General features: G+C 34.8%; 1 protein-coding gene across 1 annotated transcript in view; it reads left to right on the top strand.

Annotated features, from left to right (window-relative positions):
* Positions 1–11,902, top strand: part of LOC149808287 (tubulin polyglutamylase TTLL5-like) — a 134,732-nt gene extending 122,830 nt beyond the window's left edge. Inside the window, exon 30 of the mRNA XM_089975654.1 lies at positions 1,467–11,902. Within this exon, the coding sequence (XP_089831780.1) occupies positions 1,467–1,474 (8 nt within the window). The 3' untranslated portion in view covers positions 1,475–11,902. The remainder of the gene's footprint in view (positions 1–1,466) is intronic.
* The last annotated feature ends 8,325 nt before the right edge of the window (positions 11,903–20,227 follow it).

The raw sequence follows: 20,227 nt of genomic DNA on the forward strand, positions 1-20,227 counted from the left end.
CTTTTTGGATACTCTGTTTACCCTCTTGGAGGGGAACATAGCATCTGGCCTGTATTCTACACCAACTGACTGTCACCAGTATCTTACTCCCAACCAGCTGCCACCCAATCCCAGCCCCACATAATTAAAAATTTTCCTTACATCATGTGCATTTGGGTTAAATACATATGCTCTAATCTGGCCAAAGGAGACTCAGCCTGCTAAAGGGTAAGAGGAGATACAGATATAGCTACTCAATAGAGGATCCCTCCTGTAAAGCCAAGAAAACCAACAAACATGTCTGTTCATGCTTACTTTCCACCATGATGCCCCAAACTTACAACAGATTATTGAGAAGCGTTGGCACCAGATTGAATCCTCAGACGATATTTCAAGTAGTTTCTATGGTTGCATACCATATACATAAAGTTCTGAAGGACCATCTGGCATATGGCATGTTCACATAAAACAAGACCATATTCAGGCACATTACTGTGAAGGCAGGCATTGCCTGCTTTGCAAACACTTGCCAAAAACCAAATCATTTAGAAGCTTGATGACAGGATTTAACTTCACTATCAATCAGAATTTAGGATGTTGAACCAAATATATATTCCATCTTCTTTCAACAACATATTCCCTCTCAACATGGTGGTGAAACCATTGATTTCAGAAAGCCACCAGAGCCACATTTGCAGCAAAATCAACACCAGACTTACCAATCACTAAAACTCTACTGTACATTCAGTTGAGTACCACAAGATGCTACTGATTCAATCTAACCAGGGGTGAACTGGTATAAAATGCACACAGAGGGCATGATAGTGGATGATCCAATTAAAAATTCATGGTTAGTTCGACCTAAATGAGAAAATCTAATCTTCCTAATCCAGTCTTATTAAAACTGTAGCCAAGCATGACAGTTTACCTAACATACACAATTTTTGTGATAATATTTACCCAAGTAAATATTCCATAACTCTTTATTGTTATTATTATTATTGTTATTATTTTAACCTGCTACACAATACTCTCAATGTATTTCCTTGGTACCTTCATGCATAATTTTACCAGGATGTAATTTCTGTTGTACATTTTGCAGATGACATTGATTTTTCGCCACTCATATTGTCTGTCATTTGTTTCCAGCCTGGAATTAGGTCAAAACATATTGTTTCTCTGCATGATAGGCACAATAATCCCTGCTTTGAATTTTGTTATACAACTTTGTTGGACTGATGACAGCATAATTTAGAGACATAGTTTACCCATTTTAAAACTATTTATCAATTTTGTCTTATTTCTTTCTTCTATTTCTTATTATCCTTTCTTTATGTTTACCCATCAATTCAAACATGTAAGAGTTGAGAATATCTTTAGGGTTTTGTGTTTCATGTTTGTTTTGTGTAAGTTGTTTTTACCTCATTGAATAAGTTTGAAGAAAGCATTGTTCATTTTAATAACATGACCTGTATCCTTTTTAACAGGTTGGTGAGCCAAAGCCAGAGAAGACATGACACAAATATTTGACTGCAGTCAACTGTGATAAAGAATGTACCATAATAACAAACCCACTCAGCATCCACTACTCACCTGCAGGGACTGAACAGACATTTGATTACAGTAGTTTAAACTTTTCTAGTAAAGTTTACCAAAAGATGTGAACCAGCATTGAACAGAACTGTGTTGACTCTACAAAGGGCAGGGTTGACTGGGAGTAAATCCTAATCTCACACATGCAACCAACTCTAGGAGAGGATAAAATGGTTGCAGTTTAGTACAAAAATTAATTTACACTGTATGCCTGACTACTAAAAACAGCCACTTTATGGTGGTGGTAGCAGGCAGATATCTTTACCCTCAGTCCAAAAAGCTTGATCTTGCATCAGACCAAAACATACTCCAATAATTTTACTGCTTTCCTGAAGAAAAATGACTGTTCACTGATTTACTGGTTCAGCATGTGTATTCTTATAAGGGTCTCAACATTTGCAAATGGTGTCCAGATTTTATAATTAAGTATCTATATTGGAAGGAAAGACTGTGATAACTGTGATATTTTGAAACAATTTGCAAATTAAAAGTAAGCCTTATTTTATGTTACATTTTCTTTGTGTCACAATATTACATTTTTCATTATAAATTAGGAATGTATTAACATTGAACTTGACATTGATCATCTTTTAAATGTGAATGGGAACATTTTTAATTGGAGTACCGTATATACTCGTATATAAGCCAAATAATTCAGGAAAAAATAAAGGCCTGGAAGAAGGGGTGGGTGGGTCAGCTTATCCACAGGCCAATGTGTAAACTTGACAGTTTTTATGTCTTTTTGTTGGCTACAGTAACGGCTGTAAATCTTGGGACATGAAACAATAATTTTTTCCATGTCCTAAGACATAGGCATGTAAAAAAAAAAGTAACTTTCGGTGACCCGACATTTACTAAACTGTTATAAAGTACTATGATTGATTTTGTTATTATTTTGCATGTGTATATTTTCTGATTTCACCAACATGAAGTTAAATAAAGGTAAATACAGACTTCATAATTTGCAGGCTGATTGAGTTTACCAGGGAGACCATGCTGAACTATAATGTACAGTACTTACACAGTGCAAAGCGTGCATAGTGTCACTTATATCCTTACTTATTCCCAAACATAGATGCAGATTTTGCTTTATTCATTGTTTCAACCAAACTGTATTCTTCCAGATAACATTTCAGCTGTTCCATAATAGCTGTTTCATTTACGTTGAATCAAGTGTTCACAGGTTACTTATTTTCAATTATATAAGCCAGTGCTGTCCAACCCGCGGCCCGTGGGCTGATTTTAAATGGCACGCCAGGGCTCAAGCAGCTATATAGTCGTTGCTTTTCAGTTTTCTGCTGCGGCCCTCGGCTTCAAGAAAAACATTTTTCAGTGATCCATGGTGTCAAAAACAACGGACAGCACTGATATAAGCGATCCTACAAATTGAGGTAAAATTTTAAAAAGGTGCACATGTTTATTTGTACAAGGCACATAACCATCATAATTTACATGTTCACGAAGAGTGGTAATAATAAAGGCTAAAGTCCTCATATAGATCAACTAAGATCAACATGAATCAATTTTAGTTTTGTGTTTCAGCTGAACAAACAGCTTTCTACACAATAGAAAGCTTGATGTTTCGGCGTTTCCTATGTTGATAGTTGGTGAATTTGTCTTTTGTTTTGCAACAGCAGTACAGGCCAGTTAATCATTCAAACCCTGAAACTGGCTTGTGATAATAATCAATTTTGACCGGTAACTATACCAGTTTAACATTGGTATATACAGTACAAAAATGCCAGGTGTTCACTTGTGTAAGTTTCTTTAGTGGGAATGGAGCTATGTGGAGTTAAAGCATTCGTAGGGATCATTCTTGGGATTGAAATTAATTGTGGACAATTTTATTGTTGTGGTTTATTTTTTAGTTCTGGTTTATTTTTTTTATTTTTTTATTATTGTAGAGGTCAATAAAAGCATTAATTTACATGAATAATGTTTAAACGTAACATTCTATTTAGCTAAGAAGCGAATGTTTTATACTAAAATAATTATTTTGTCACAACAATAATTTACAGGTGATACAACAGAACATGTAGGACTTTCTTGTTTAGAAGAAATGAAAATTAAAGACCTAATGTAATAAGCAGGAGTTTTGTGCACAAATCGGAAGATATTATGAAATCGGAAAGGTAGGAGTGGAGAGATCCAAAAAATCAGGAATTTATTTTCCTTCCTGGCATGAAAGTTGACAGGTATGGTGAGAGGTCGCTTACATCAAAGCAAACAACAACTCTGCTTTTGCAATATTAGCACAATTTTCGAAGCATTATTTCCAAAACTTTATTATTGTATTTTGGAGATATCATAAAAGTTGAGCGCAATGGTGCCCATGATTCGACTCCAAAGGATGTACTTAATTCATCACGTAATCAAACCTACAATGTACATGCGGCGGACCCATTATGTAAATATGTTAGGTAGCCTAACTGGGAGTGTTGAATCGAACCATATTGTTTGTTCGTTGTGTTGCCATACTGGGATTACATTTTAATGAGTTTAGGTATTTACAATTTCAAATCAAAATAAAAACATAATTACCAGTGCACTGATATAAAGTGTTCAGTGCAATAAGGCATAAACAAACAATAATCGAGTCAAAAAGGAGAGGTAGTGTTACAGGAACTCACAATTGCTAAATTCTTGTCATCGTTCAATCCAGTTATACACAAATCTAAATTAGGCAGAAACAATAAGAAAACAGAAAATTAAATTACTTTTCAAACAAGTTTATACCATTTCTTTTTAAAAATCCTGCATGCCAAGCTCAAGATAAGTATACATTTAATATTTTTAAGTACAAGTTTGCCTAAATAAATGCATTTAGAACTTACCTCGTGCATCTTGAGATGCCTCAGAGTTGTAAGTTGGCTTATGCGTGGGTCATGCACTTTTTAATGTTTATAGCTGTTCAGTTTGGGGGTCGGCTTATATGCAACTGGGCTTATAGGTGAGTATATACGGTAAGATGTGTGTGTGTATGTGTATTATGGGGAATTCGGCCTCTGGAGAGGAATTTGCTTATTTCTAGATTCATAATACTTTGTTATTTTCATATGTTTTTCTTTTCCTTTTTAGTTCATTAATGCTACTTGTATGCTTCTCAGATGATTCCAAGATAACTCTTACTGAGTTATGTATTTGTTAAGTTTCACGATATATATTTATTTTTTAAAATCGCCCAAATAAATTTTGTTTGATTTATATTTATATGTTTGCATGTATTTTCTAAGCAATATGATAGACATCACTATAAAAAGTTAGTTAGTAAGCTTTTTTAATGTCTTATAAACTTTTTTCAAATCTAACTGACTTTAATGCATCTGAAACTTGCTCATTTTAAAGTTAAACTGATTTAAAGTTACCCAGATATTCAAACTTGAATCATGGTTGTATAACACTGTCAATGTAGAAATTAAATCAAGAAAATAAACGTCAATACATACATATACAAAAAAACATCTGTCCCCAATAAGATATTCAATCTAGCCTTTTACATTTTGCTTTCATAATTCCTATGATAAAGTTGAATTAAAATTACTGTTTAATTATCAAATACAATTTAGTTTTCCTTCCATGTAGTGAAATTAGAGTTGTAATATTTTTGAGATTAAGGTTGAATAAATGAGAGTAGGCTACATTACTTGCATACAAATGTTACCACCAAGGTAGCTGACTCCATATAAAGGCCCACTTTCTTATATCTTGTTACAGTAACTAATTGCTTAATGAAATCCCTTACAATGGAACTCTGTATAACACAGTAGTTGCGGTCCATAACTGCTGACCGTGTCATATACTGAACCATGTTATAATAATAAAAAATATGATGAATATGTTTATGGGGGTGATACACAAAATGTCATTCAGATGTTTAGTAACAATTTTACTACCTTCCATTTTATATCACTGTTTTAAGATGGCTCCGTACTCGATTAAAATGAATATTTGCTTCAAATATTAATCATATTCTGTGCACAGTAGATTTCTGAAACTGGATTTTTTTTTTTACATGTTTATCAGCTGATTTTGGACTAGTTTTAGAGAATAAGGGACATCTAAGAATATTATCAGAAGCCATGTCACAACTGTGTTATATCCAAATTCATGGTATAATGAAGCACATTATAGGTTTGCCATGTGTGTGTGTGTGTGTGTGTATATATATATATATATATATATATACAAAATTAAATGATAAATTTTCGTGAGTGTTAACTCAAATCTAATGTATTCTTAACAGTACTCCAAGTTGCGACTTAATCCTTTGTGTATATTTTATCTCTGATCATAAGTATGCAGATATTTTTTATTTTTTGTAATGAAATCTTGGATGTGTTACAGTTTGATAGATCGTAGTTGTTTTCATTTTAGATATATGCTGTTTGTACAAACATTTATGATTGTTGTAATACCTATGAATATTTCGTCGAAGATTTCATGGGTAATATAAATTCTCAAATATCTTCACATATCATGAAAGTTGAAAATATTGTTTGAGACTCTAACATTCCTCAGTGTGTATTTATGTCAGGAACATTTCAGTTAGATCGTTTTTGATTCCAATATTGATACATTTTTTTGGAGACCTACTTTTATATTAGTATATTAGATATGTAAAATGAATTACTGATTTTATCGTGATCATTTATTATCATCCACTTTACCATGAATATGTTCAGTTTAAATGCCATGGTTCTAACACAGTTATTGCATTGTATGAATATGAAAATACATACAGATGAACTTGAACTTCCTGATATAAATTATCCTTGCCATTACACTTCTCTGTCACAATTTTGTTTACTGAAACTTCATTTACCTTGAATTTCAGTAAATAGAAAAGTCTAGGAAGTGGTGTGTGTGTGTGTCTGTATATGTATGTATGTATGTATGTATTCCTCATCATGTCATTTAATTAGGCAATTGTGTACATAATTTTTCATATCTTCTGAAACATCATCATATAATCTCTGATACAAGTAAATTTCATGTTTCAAGACTCCCCAAAAATTTACCTTATCAACAAAAGCCAATTGGACCATTCAAAGGCTAAAACTCTAAAAAGAACTGATTACAAGACATATTAGATCTCATATATGTACATGTCTTTGCTCAAATTTTAAATGAATTATGCCTCTAGATTTGTGATTTTAATTTATAGTTATTCTGTCGTGTTTGTTTAAATAAATATTATGTTTTATAAGAATTTCAGTCAAGTTTTAAAGCAGCTTATGACAATTCTAAAGAAACTCAGGTTTCTAAAATGTAAGCCTATTTTATGTTGGGGTGGGGTGGGGGCTATTTTATATTTTTAATCACTATTTTTGCCATTAAAATTTCTTTATTTGCTGAATGATTATCACTTTGATCTTTTGATTTCCCAACACATTTTTGTGTGTATAATTTTCATTTGTAACTAACCACATCAATGTGTATGTGATTTTATCTGGTGCATTGCCAATTCTGTTTGTGTGTATGATTTTATTTTTGTACATAGCCACATCTGTGTGTGTGTATGTTAAAAAAATTTTAAGGAAATAGATGTGATAAACCATCAGCATGCTGATTAGATGGTACATTCAGAAAAGTAATACTGTTCATTCTGAATTACAATTTTCCATCCAGATTTTTCATATGTTATTCATATTTGAATTTGATCCAGGTATAGCAGTTTTTCAGATTGTGATAAATTCTCTTATTTCGGGATTTTAATTCTTTTTGATCTCTAGTGGGGGCATACTTACTGAACAAACATAAATCTTTTTTTAAGTATTGAGGTTAAGCTATAATGCATGTGCATGGGTGTAAAGTGTGATAGATTTACCAATACTTAATTACAATTAAACAAATTTACCAAGTCTTTACAAGCCGCATTTAGATTGATTGAATTCACATCATTGTGATGCAGTAGACTTGAAGTTATTTTGTTCATAAGGGAACTGTTTAGCATATCCAACTGCTCTTCTTCTATGCACTGACATTATTTGTAAACGATGCTTTAACTGTAGTTTGTTATTTATTTCTTGAGATTTTATTCTTTAATAGCTGCTTGTAATTTAAAACACCTGAATTTCATATTTTACAGAATTCACAATCTATTGTCCTTCATGCAGTGTGTAATTGATTCTCACGCCTCAAGACTGCATGAATTGTGTAAAATATTCAGTTCAGTTCTTTTGTCAAAGTATTTTTTCATTATAAATATATGGACATTTTATATATACTGTGTGTATTCACTTATAGCTTTAGTCCAACTGCAGACTGGACAGAGACAGCTCTGCCATGTGCATAGTATACTGGCAGATCTTGACCTATGCATTTTATTAGGAGCAATCAGTTGAGCCAAGGTGCAGACCCTGAACTGCTGGTACATTATGTGATGGCAGATCAGGATCTTTGTTGTTTGCTGTTCAACTTCTTATAAAGCAAGTATATATGGTAATACCTGCAATGTTCTTAAAATATTCCATTTAAACAGGATTTCATGGGTGACTGAAATTCACATATGCCCACAGGTATGATAATTGAAGATATTATTTGAAACTTTAACATTCTTTACAATTTATACATGTTAGGAACATTTCAATTAGTTTTTTTTTAATACATAATTTCCACGTTTAATTAACTTTTCTACAGGTTAAATTACATACTAGTACATAGAAAATGAGTAAAAATAAATTGTGTACAAATAAATTACAGACTTAATCCTGATCATCACAGTTATTATCAGTGGAATTGTCCTCATCATGTTCAACTTGACTGCCATTATTGTAATCACATAATGGCAATATATCATTGGGAAAGAATAGATATATTAATTAGACCATGTCATCATTAAAGTTCCTCTGCAATTATACTTTTTCTGTTTTACAAATTTGTTTCAGGATTCATTAACCTTCAATTTTAGTAAACAACAATATACACTAATCATAAAATAGATTTTTATTAGGTTATTGTTTAAATAATTATTCATAAAATATATGAAAATAAAAACTGTGATAAAGCAAGAAATGTCCAGGCTTTTAGCTACTAAAATTTGTTTGCATTTTAGACCCAAATTTATGGATAATTTTTTGTGGGATGCAAACTTTCACAGATTTTATTTCAAGACATAATTAGATCCAATGTATGTACATGTTTTGGCTCAAGTTTAAACGAATTGTACTTTAAGATTTTAGGTTTTATTTTAGAATTATTCTGTCCAGTGTGCAAGTAAAAACACTGATTTTTAATTTGACACAAATTTGAGTACATTGTTTTTAAAACAGTTATATATCCACTCTAAATGAAGCTTAGGTTTTTTTACATAAGCTAATTTTAATACCTTTCTTGACATTTCAGGATTACTCTTTCAACATGGAAAATGTCTTTATTTGCCAAATGAGAATTATGTGATTCTTTTCAATGTCTCAAAGATTTTGTTGTGTACTTCCTTTTGATTTTTACAATTCCATATCTGACAGTGAAAATTATTGTGTTGAAACTGCACGTGTGTGTGCATATGTGTTTAGAAATATTAATCTGCTTCCATGGTTGTGAAGTGCTTCAGTAAAATATTTAGGAAAGTGGATGTGGAAAACATTCATTATGCTGAATAGGTGGTCCTTTCAGAAAAGTCAGACTGTTCAGTCGGAGTTACAATAGTCCATCCAAATTTGTTTATTTCAAATTCGATCATTTAAGAATAAACTTGACAAGAACACCTTAGAGGGAGACGAGACAGATCAATCACTTTCCACCACCACTGGTGTTAGGGTTTTAGTTAATGGTTTTCATTTGCATATATTACCTAAACCCTTTGATTGATTCTCATCATACTTGACATGAATCATTATGAAACTAAGACAGTACTGCAACATGATCTGCTCACTCCTTTTACCTTGTAGTCAAGGTAACAGTCAAGGATAAATGTATATTTATGTTTCGATTAAAATTGTTAAATTTGCTAATATTTCCTAAACACCTTGATAGATGTTTGTCACACTTGCAATTAATTATCATAAAGCTAAGACATTTCATTATATGATGCACTTACTTCACCCTATGACCTTGGGCTTAGAGTCATGCTAATAGAAAATGTGTGTCAAGGTTTTGATTAAAGTTTTTTCATTTATGAATATTTCCTAAAGCCCATGATGAATTTTCTTCATACTTGGAATGCATCATTATGAAGCTAAGACAGTTCATTCTGTGACATGTGCTTGCATTTTGACCTAGGAGTCAAGGTCACAATGATAGAAAATTTCTATTTAGGTTTTTTGGTTAAGTTTTTTCATATTTATAAAACCAACATGATGAATTTTCTGCACACTTGGGGATGAATCATTACGAAACTAAGACAATTCATTCTGCTACACATGCTGTCTATCCTTTGATCTGGTCATCAAGATCACATTCATAGAGAACTCAAGTTAAGGTTCATTACTTATAGTAAACCCCTTGATTTTGTTGATAATTTAAATGAACTGTTATGAAACCAAGAAAAAATTATGTGACATGTTTGCTGAACCTGTTCTTGGGGTCAAGGTCACATGTTCTACAGCAATGCTTTAATTGTAGTCTCAGCATGCAGACCTCGACCTTGTAATATGATACATTAAAATGGAATTTTCTTGTCAAATTGCTGTCTTTACTGTTTTATTGCTGGTACAGCAATAGGATGAATTATTGAGATGTGTATTTTGCCAACTAGGGTGTTTAGGTTATATCAGATAAATTTGAAAAGTGACCATTTCTGTTTCATTCCTTAAACTCAAATAAGGATGGAGTTTTCTGTCTCAGATTTCAAATACATGTTTACAGTATTTCCCACCGAGCTACTCTTTATTGTTGCAGTGACATAATATTCTTTATATGTATTTTTTATTTTTCTCATTTTTGTGTATTTCCTTGATATGATAATGTCAGATTTTGGTGACCAGCTATTGTCTTTTTCAAAAGGATGTTGTTTGTTATGATGAACTGTTTACAGAAAATCACTATTGATCACCTGTCAAAATATTGATGTTATTTTCCTATAAGATTTTAGTGTATAAGATCATATGTTTTTAAAAACAACATACCATGTCAGTACTCATTCCATGGATGTATGCAGATTTCATTTACTTCTCATTATAAGATAAATATTGGTTACTATGAGTGTAGCAAATGAAGAAGACTCCTGATTATTTATGTTAAAAACCTTGTTTTACTAATTAAATACCACATTTTTACTTTTAAAAATTGTATTAGTAATAATAACAAGTATGCAGGGGCTAAATGCAGATCCTATATTTTGTTAACTGTTTGAGTTTAAGGAGAGGTTAGTTCATTTTACTTAAATGATCAATGTTTCAGTTATTCACTGGAAGTGTGGTATTTTAACTGAAAATGGGGTGTTTGACTGAACTTCCTCTAAATCTATCATTGGGTGGTGGATTTGTCCATCAAGGCTGCTGGGAAAACTTTTTAATTTCTTGCATCATCCTTAAAGTCTGCTCATTTTCAAATTCTCATATCATCCGTAGCAGTCTGCTTTATTTATTTACTTACTTTTTTTTTACACATTTTTTGAAAATAATAATGGCACTGTATTCTACATATGGGAGAGGAATTGTACCATTGACAGTAAAAATTTGATAGGTATCCAATAGTTAACAATTACTGAACAAGATGAAAGGCACTAAGCCATGTTTGAAAGGGTATTTACTGGAAGACAGCATTCACTTGATATAAACTTTATATTGTCTCAATGTCCCTACACAGTCTCAACATACCATAGTCCCAAATCTTCCAAATTTAAGTTCACAATATGCATGTATTGCAAATAATGTCTTGCAGGGGTATATATTGGAACTGAAATGTATGAACCTTTGCAGTTATGTATAGTTTTCATTTGCAGACAGAAAAATGTGTATCCAGTAAATGACTGTGTTTTTAACATATCATATTCTCCTGTCATAAAGTAATTATATGCAGGAATGTACAAGTTTTCATCATTCCATCTTTACTTATTCACTCCTTTTTAGTTTCATTTTGGAATGAATGTAGAAAAATTATAAATGTGTAGAATTTTTCATTAGTCTAGTTCCCGTCCTGTTGAGTTACTTTTGTCAAAAGAATTACAGGTGACCAGTCTCAAAACGACATTATTTATCTTGCACATATCCCATTTTGTATGTTTTGAACAGTTGTATATACTATAAGTGGAAATCTGGGTTATTAGTGTTTTGTAGTGTATCTTTTATTAAGTATATAAATTTAAAATTGTCACATTATAAATTTGAGTTTATGTAAAATGCCTAAATTATTTACATAACAATGACTACAATAAACTGAATGACATGTGCTTAAGGGGATCTGTCTCTTATATACTACAGTCTTATTTAATCCAACAGACAAGTTAGATTCATGTATACTACAATCTTATTTAATCCAACAGACAAGTCAGATTCATGTATACTACAATCTTATTTAATCCAACAGACAAGTTAGATTCATGTATACTACAATCTTATTTAATCCAACAGACAAGTCAGATTCATGTATACTACAATCTTATTTAATCCAACAGACAAGTCAGATTCGTTTATACTACAATCTTATTTAATCCAACCGACAAGTCAGATTCATGTATACTACAATCTTATTTAATCCAACAGACAAGTCAGATTCATGTATCCAACAGACAAGTCAGATTCGTTTATACTACAATCTTATTTAATCCAAAAGACAAGTCAGATTCATGTACACTACAATCTTATTTAATCCAACAGACAAGTCAGATTCATGTATGCTACAATCTTATTTAATCCAATAGACAAGTCAGATTCATATATACTGCAATCTTATTTAATCCAACAGACCAGTCAGATTCATGTATACTACAATCTTATTTAATCCAACAGACATTTCAATTCAGATTCATGTATTAGTATAAAGTAGGGGAGTTGCAGTGGCTCAGCAGTTAACATGCCAGATTTGTGACCAAACGTGTGCAGGTTCAGATCTTACCATCAGACCAGCCTGAGTTTGCTACCACAGTGTGTCCCTGAGCAAGGCACTTAACTCCAATTGCCACAATGTGTCCCTGAGCAAGGCACTTAACTCCAATTGCCTCAGCACTAAGTAATCTACTTGTGTTGCTGTGCCATAAAGCACCAAAATCAAAACGTTGCTTAAAGTAAGTCCAACTGCAGCCTACGTGGACCCAGATCTGCCGTATCTTCATGCACCAAAAGATCTGTGTCTGTGTGGGATTTTTTTAAATGTGTTAGTAGAACAATTTACATAGACCCTGATCTGCTGATGCATTGTGTGTCAGCAGATCAGAGCCAATGTTGTTTGCAGTTGGACTTAACTTAAAAGCAAGTATAAATGATACACCACTTTATATCTCCAGTAACTTCTGTCTGGTTCATAATCTAACAATGATGAAAGACTCATAATTACATTGATAACCTTCCTGTTAAGTAAAATGTTTGGTATCATGAGATGAATTTTTCAGTTATCAATTCAGATGGGAAAATTCATGTTTGCATCAAAACAAATATCAAGCTTACGTAGTGTGCATAACATGTGAAGACGAACCACCACTGTAAATATTGGAAATTAGGTCAGGATTGTAAGACTATCATAACTCTTGTATTTTCCAGACTTGAGTGTACACGTTTTGGAAAAATATTGTGTGTGATTTAAGTGATCATGAGGGTTTGTTCTTTAAATTAAGTGGTGGCTTGTTAGCAAAAGTTTATTGTCACTACTACTCTAAACTACTACTGAAAGGATGCATGAAACTTCTCACACCCATTCATCCCAGGGTCTAGCTTGTCCTGTTTGAAAATGGTGCCCTTCAGGCATTTAGTTATTATTGTGGTCATGTTGAAAATGTTAATATTGTTAATATTCCTGAACGAATGGTCATGTCAACATAGGGCTCTCACTAAAATCTTCTTTTGACATGATGGTGTTAAACAAAACTGATGCCATTTTGATATCTAACATGGTAGTCATCTTTAAGATCATCTTGCTTCCTCCAGAACAGATGGTCATATCTACATGGAATTTTCACTAAAGACTTATTATGACATTTAGTTGGACCTAAACAAAATTCGTGCTGATCCAACTTCCACCATGACTACCATGGCAACCATCTTGAAATCTTGCTTCATTTGAATGGATTGTTTTATTGGGGTTTTCATTAAATTACTTTTTATGATATATATTTGGTTCTAAGTGAAAATGTTTCCAAATCTGACCTCCAACGTGGCTGATATGGTGGCCATTTTGAATATCTTGTTATGGATATTCTGAATAGATGGTCATCATTGGGTTTCTCCTTCGAATGTATTCCCCAACCACATTAACATTAAAAAATAAACCCTACTACCTGCCCCACCCAACCCCGAATCCAGCCCTCCCAAAGATGAAAATTTGTCTTTATGTGTATACTATATAGACAAAGGGCAATAACTCTTGCCCACTGCCTCCCCTTGCCACCTACTGGTGGTGCTAGTTTGAAGCTTTTACTGTGAACTGGAAAGACGTAGTTCATTTGACCTCCCTAAAACCAGATGGATTTTGTGTTATATCCATCCACCATCCATTGAGGATTACATTATTTTGAGACTTATTACATCTTAATCTACACATATGTGGACTTTATCTCTGCAGTCTCTTACCATATGGTTTTTGTGGCTACATTGTTGTAGACAATAGCAAAAACCAACATATTTGTAGTTTGTGTTTGCGCACACTGTCTATTTAACATGTCTTTGACATGTTTAACATTGTCAACTATGAATATTATTATATTTTTTTCTGTCTTTATTCTTTTGCCATTTCAAAACATAACAATCACTATGAAGTATATGAAGTACAAAGAATTCAAGGTCAGCATGAATTTACATAATCCATGCATCACCTGTATCCAAGTGTACATCATCAGGTACATGCATCACCTGTATCCAAGTGTACATTGTCAGGTACACGCATCACATGTATCCAAGTGTACATTGTTAGGTACACGCATCACATGTATCCAAGTGTACATCATCAGATACATGCATTACCTGTATCCAAGTGTACATCGTCAGATACTTGTATCACCGGTATCCAAGTGTACATCATCAGATACATACGTCACCAGTATCTAAGTGTACAACCTCAGATACAGGCATCACCTGTATCCAAGTGTACATCATCAAATACATGCATCACCTGTATCTAAGTGTACATCATCACATACAGGTATCACCTGTATCTAAGTGTACATCATCAGATACAGGCATCACCTGTATCCAGGTGTACATCATCAGATATATGCATCACCTGTATCCAAGTGTACATCATCAGATACATGCATTACCTGTATCCAAGTGTACATCGTCAGATACATGCATCACCTGTATCTAAGTGTACATCGTCAGATACAGGCATCACCTGTAGCCAGGTGTACATCATCAGATACATGCATCACCTGTATCCAAGTGTACATCATCAGATACACGCATCACATGTATCCAAGTGTACATCATCAGATACATGCATCACCTGTATCCAAATGTACATTGTCAGATACAGGCATCACCTGTATCCAAGTGTACATCATCAGATACATGCATCACCTGTATCCAAGTGTACATTGTCAGATAGACGCATCACATGTATCCAAGTGTACATCGTCAGATACATGCGGCACATGTACTAATTAGTCAGATACTACATGGTCGACAGTACTAAGGAAAAGTTCAAAGAACAAGAAATGATGGGGGAAATCAAAGTCTGAGAGTACTGAGGCATTGAGTATCCCCTGGCATAGCTAGTTTCTCACATTGTTAATGTTAACTGTTAATATATTTTTATTTTTTCTTTCTTTCTTCCTTTGTCATTTCAGAACATTGATGATGAAGTGTATGTTTGGTACAACATTAGACAACAGAGCTGATTAGTTCTGACCAACTTTTCCCATCCTTCCATCTTCTTCTGTCCTAGCAGAACATTTCAACACGATGGGGAAAGAATTTTCATCCAATCCTAGGCATCTCAGTATGTGTCGGTATCCCTGCATGTCTGAGCATGGCCTTAGGACAAGTTGCACCTCAGTTTGATGCTGTACTGGTTACTGAACATTCAGCTCAGCCATCTGGCCCACAATCCACTCAGTTCAGGGACTGTATGGCTTCCATGGTATACTGTACCACACTTCATCATGTAGAACCATGCAGTGTTGAACTTGACAAGGATCTTATTGATAGATTAATCCATTACTCTATTATAACCACTACATTGGTAATTCCACTGTCGACACTATCGACTCCACTACTGACAGCTTTTGGTTTTGACAAGCTGTTTGTACCAGTTTGACAACTATATTCTCAGATACTGTTAGCCATTTACTCATGGCTTACCCTCTGGAACTGTAACATGACAGCCTTAGAGAAGATGTCTTCACCTTAACTATACCTCTGTGTTTGCATTATATGGATGTAGATTTTGATCTCAACCAGGATGACTCACACACTGAGTATGGGGATAATCCTGATATTAGCTCCCTCTTCTACACCTGCATACAGGGTCAAGGCCTCAGTCAATACTGAAAATGAGGAAGTCAGCCCCTCCTTTCATCTTCTCCCGCTGTCAAGAAAAATCAAGTAAAACACCAGTATCCTTCAAAGCTCAAAAACAAAAGCTGGTATAGAATTGATTTCAATACTTTTTCTACAGGTCCCCCAGTGTTAGACAAGAACTGCACTGCAGTCAATATGATAGTGTACTTACTGTAAGATGGATGAAGGAGTTATGTATGCCACTTCGAAGCTCATTCACAACATTGTGGCCATGTCTTCATTGTTGGATATGGCATTGCTGACAATATTTTTGCAGCTTGCTGAAAGGCTAGCAAAAACACACCTGGGATCAATGGCTAGAATACCAAAGGTGGTTAACTGGGCAGACCATCATGAAATAGCAAATACTTTAGTGGCTTACTCTAACCCAGAACTTGTACAACAGGATCTATGCCTATGTTTTACCTCGCTCAAACCTCATTATGCACTGACACTGTGAACCACTTCCTTCAGATTGCATCTAATGTTCAGTGATAAGATAAATGAACTACAGAGACAGGCAGGACAGGAACTGACCCTCCATCTCTCTACATAACTATCACATTATAAATCATCTCTCACTCTGCCTCGAAAATGAGATGACAGAAGACAAGGTGATGCAGGATCATTTGCTTCTGAACCCAAAGAACAGGCACAGTCCCATCCCTATACACAGAGACCATTTGCTGAACAGTCTTGGAGACAGTCATCTCATTGGGATAGGAAACCAAGTTTCTCTACGACCAGTCCTCCACTCTCTTGCTGATGACTCATGTGCCCAACTGCTTACAGACAACTATCCATAATTGTTTGTTTTTTTCAAAATTAGATTGATCTCTTCTCGCAAGATGAGTGTGTGATTCAAATTGTATCAAATGGACCTCGGATCTCGTTTTGCCATCCCCCTCCCTTTTTGTCTTCTCCATTCCCGAAGTAAGCTCTGTCAGACTTGGCATTTAAACACTTTTAAAACACGATATCAGGATGCTTGTAGAAAAGCTGGTGTGAAGATTTATTCAAAATCCACAATCTCCAAGGTTTTATTTTAAGCTTTTTCTAGTCAGGAAGACAGTAGCAGACCAAGAATCAATCTCATTTAAATCAATTTATCCTTGCATCAAATTTCAAGGCTGAGTTGGTCAGATCAGTCTGCCTCTCCATCCTTCGATACAAATTTGCACTCGGGTTTCATCTGACAGACACATATTTCTACATATCAATCCATCCATCCTCAAGAAAATTCCAGCAGTTTGCATACCAAGGGACTTGCTGTCAGTTTCATGCTCTCCCTTTTGGCTTAAACATAAGTCCTTGGGCCTTTATGAAACTGCTCAACCTCATCATCTCCCTCTTCTGTACAACAGTATCAACCTTCACAGCAGTATATTTGGACAACATTCCCCAGAAATAAATGGTAAGTTCTCTTCTAGTCAAAGAAAAGAACCATCACAATTTCCCATTTACGTCATTTAGATTCTCTGATCTGTTGGGAAAAGTCTGACTTTTATCCTTCTTAACAGTTTATCCACCTGGGTATGGAATTTCACACCTACCCAAACTTGATCTGTCCTTCCATTCCTCAGTTGGTCCAAATCATTTATCTTGCACAGTCCTTTTCCGTCAAGAAATGGATAAGAACCAAGGAGTTTATGTGACTCTACAGATTCTTCAGTACAGCAGCAGATCTTATCCTACTGGGTTGTCTATACATGCGCCCTTTGCCTTGCTCTCTCAATGACCCCAGTTTTCAATGCCACTCAATTTCAGGGTCAGAGTAACAAGCAAGATTCCTGAACCAATGAAATAACCATTGCTGACTCACAGCAGGAATACCACTCGAACATCCACCAACAGATCTGAAAGTATCCACAGACACAAGCTTTGGGGGTTTGGGAGCTCATCTATTCCCACATATTGACACCGTCAATGACCATTGGAGTCTGGAAGACAGGTCTCCATGTCAATCTTTTAGAGATGAAAGCCATCATAAAAACTTTTCAATTTTGCAGTGACCATCTTCAGAATAAGGTTGAACTCATCATGTCAGACAACTTAATGGTAGTGACAAACCTCCTCCAACAGGATGGTACCAATTCACCCCAATTCTGCATTTTGATCTGGCAATTTTGCTGTTGGTGCGCACATTGCAGTATCAACATCCAGATCAGACATTCGCCCTGCTGACTCAGTGTCTTGGCTGAATCTCTATCAAAGAGAGGACAGGTTCTCAATCTATAATGGTCCCTCCATCCATCAGTCTTTCAACAGATTTGCCATTTATGGGGGCATCCAATAATATATCTTTTTGCAACCAGGGGATGCACAATTTACCCACTTTCAAATCACCATTACCAGATCTCAAGGCTTGGTCTAATGCTCTTTCTCAGTTGGAAGGTCTGTGGGCCTTTGCCTAACCCCCACCAGTCTTAGTTCCATAGGTCATACAGAAATTACTGGGCTTAAAGAGCAAAATGATTCTGATTGTCCCTCTGCACTATGACAAATTCTGAATCAATGAATGATAGATCTACCCAGAAAGATCTGAACCAGACCAAATCTTCTCAAGCAGCCTTGGATCCATGTGTTCCATAATTGCCCAGAACACCTCTTTCATACCTGGCTCTTGTCGAGACAGCCTTGCAGTAAAAACAATTCAACTCTTCAATCATGGAAAAAATTGCATGAAGTAGAAGGTCCTCCACTGTAAAGGCCTGTGAAGGGAAATGGTGCATTTTTAAGGAATGATGCAAAATCAAAAGCATTGTCACATCAAGTTCCTCTGTCCCACAAGTAGCTGACTTTTTCTTTGGCTGTTCAAGGAGAAGAAGTTTGCTCTGATTACTATTATGGGCTACCGTTCTATGATATTAGACACATTCCATCATCTTTACATGGAGGATCTTGGTCATAACAAAGACTTCTCTGATTCGTTGTCCAACTTTGACAAACACAGGCTTAAATACTCATTTTGTCTCCTAAGCTTAATCTATTCTGTATTCTCACTTGGCTGAAATCAAGCAAGTTCAAACCTTTAGTCTGGACCTTACTGAAGCTCCTTTCAAACAAAACCTGTTTCTTGATAGCATTATCAGCAATCAGAGTCAATGAATTACATGCCCTCTCAGTTGACCCGGACTACCTTCAGTCTTGATCAGATGGCTCATCGGTCCTTACGATGCAACGGTTTTTTTTTTTGTCACCAAGAACAGGTTGCTGTCAGTGAGCAATCAAAAAGTCATCAAATGTCCTCTTTCCTGTATTGACATATCCCAAGGGGCTTTCTAATAGAATCCAGTACACGTGCTCAGACTTTATCTTTAGTATAGCAAGCCAGTTTTTGGGACTTGAAGATGCTCCTTTCTTCAGTTAAACCTGGGAAAGGGAAAAAACCCCTGAAGTCATCTCGTCAGGCTGAAGTGGGTAATACCTATTGCGTACTCTCACTTAACACCAGAGCAGAGCCATCTCACGTATATATCTACTCATGAGTAATCTCTACAAGGCATTCCTTGACTAATATGTTTCTATCATAGATATTGTCGAGGCAGTCAACTGGCATACACAGTCAACCTGCTAGAGATTTTATTTTTGAGATTTGGCTCTACAACGAAACACTGGATCTGATAGACCCAGCCTCAGCTGCACAAGCAGTTACCAGACCCAAATGTAGTCAGCACATACTTTGGCTGAACACCCTGCACAGCTTTGCTAGACTCGTCCAAAACAAATATGTGGTAAGAATATCTCATTATTTCTTCTTACCAGTCATATCCACATTGCCTCCACTTGTATTGCTCACAATTACGAGAGTAGATTACGTAGTTCATATGAGGAGTCCTCAGAGGATACATGGGGTGTAGGCTGCTTATTACCTATTCTCCTAAAAATAATGGAAATGTATTCAAAGGAGAAAACACATTTTGTAGTAAATTATGTTTCTCCTAGAATACGTACATATCACATTACTTTCATACACTCCTAACCTCCCTGCATTGTGAACATCCTTGAACGCTATGCTCCACTCGGTTTTAACCTAGTGCCACCTGTATGTGGCAAGGGGAGGTAGT

This window comes from Sinohyriopsis cumingii, chromosome 1, assembly GCF_028554795.1.
Source record: "Sinohyriopsis cumingii isolate HCF-2022 chromosome 1, ASM2855479v2, whole genome shotgun sequence".
Taxonomy (NCBI): domain Eukaryota; kingdom Metazoa; phylum Mollusca; class Bivalvia; order Unionida; family Unionidae; genus Sinohyriopsis; species Sinohyriopsis cumingii.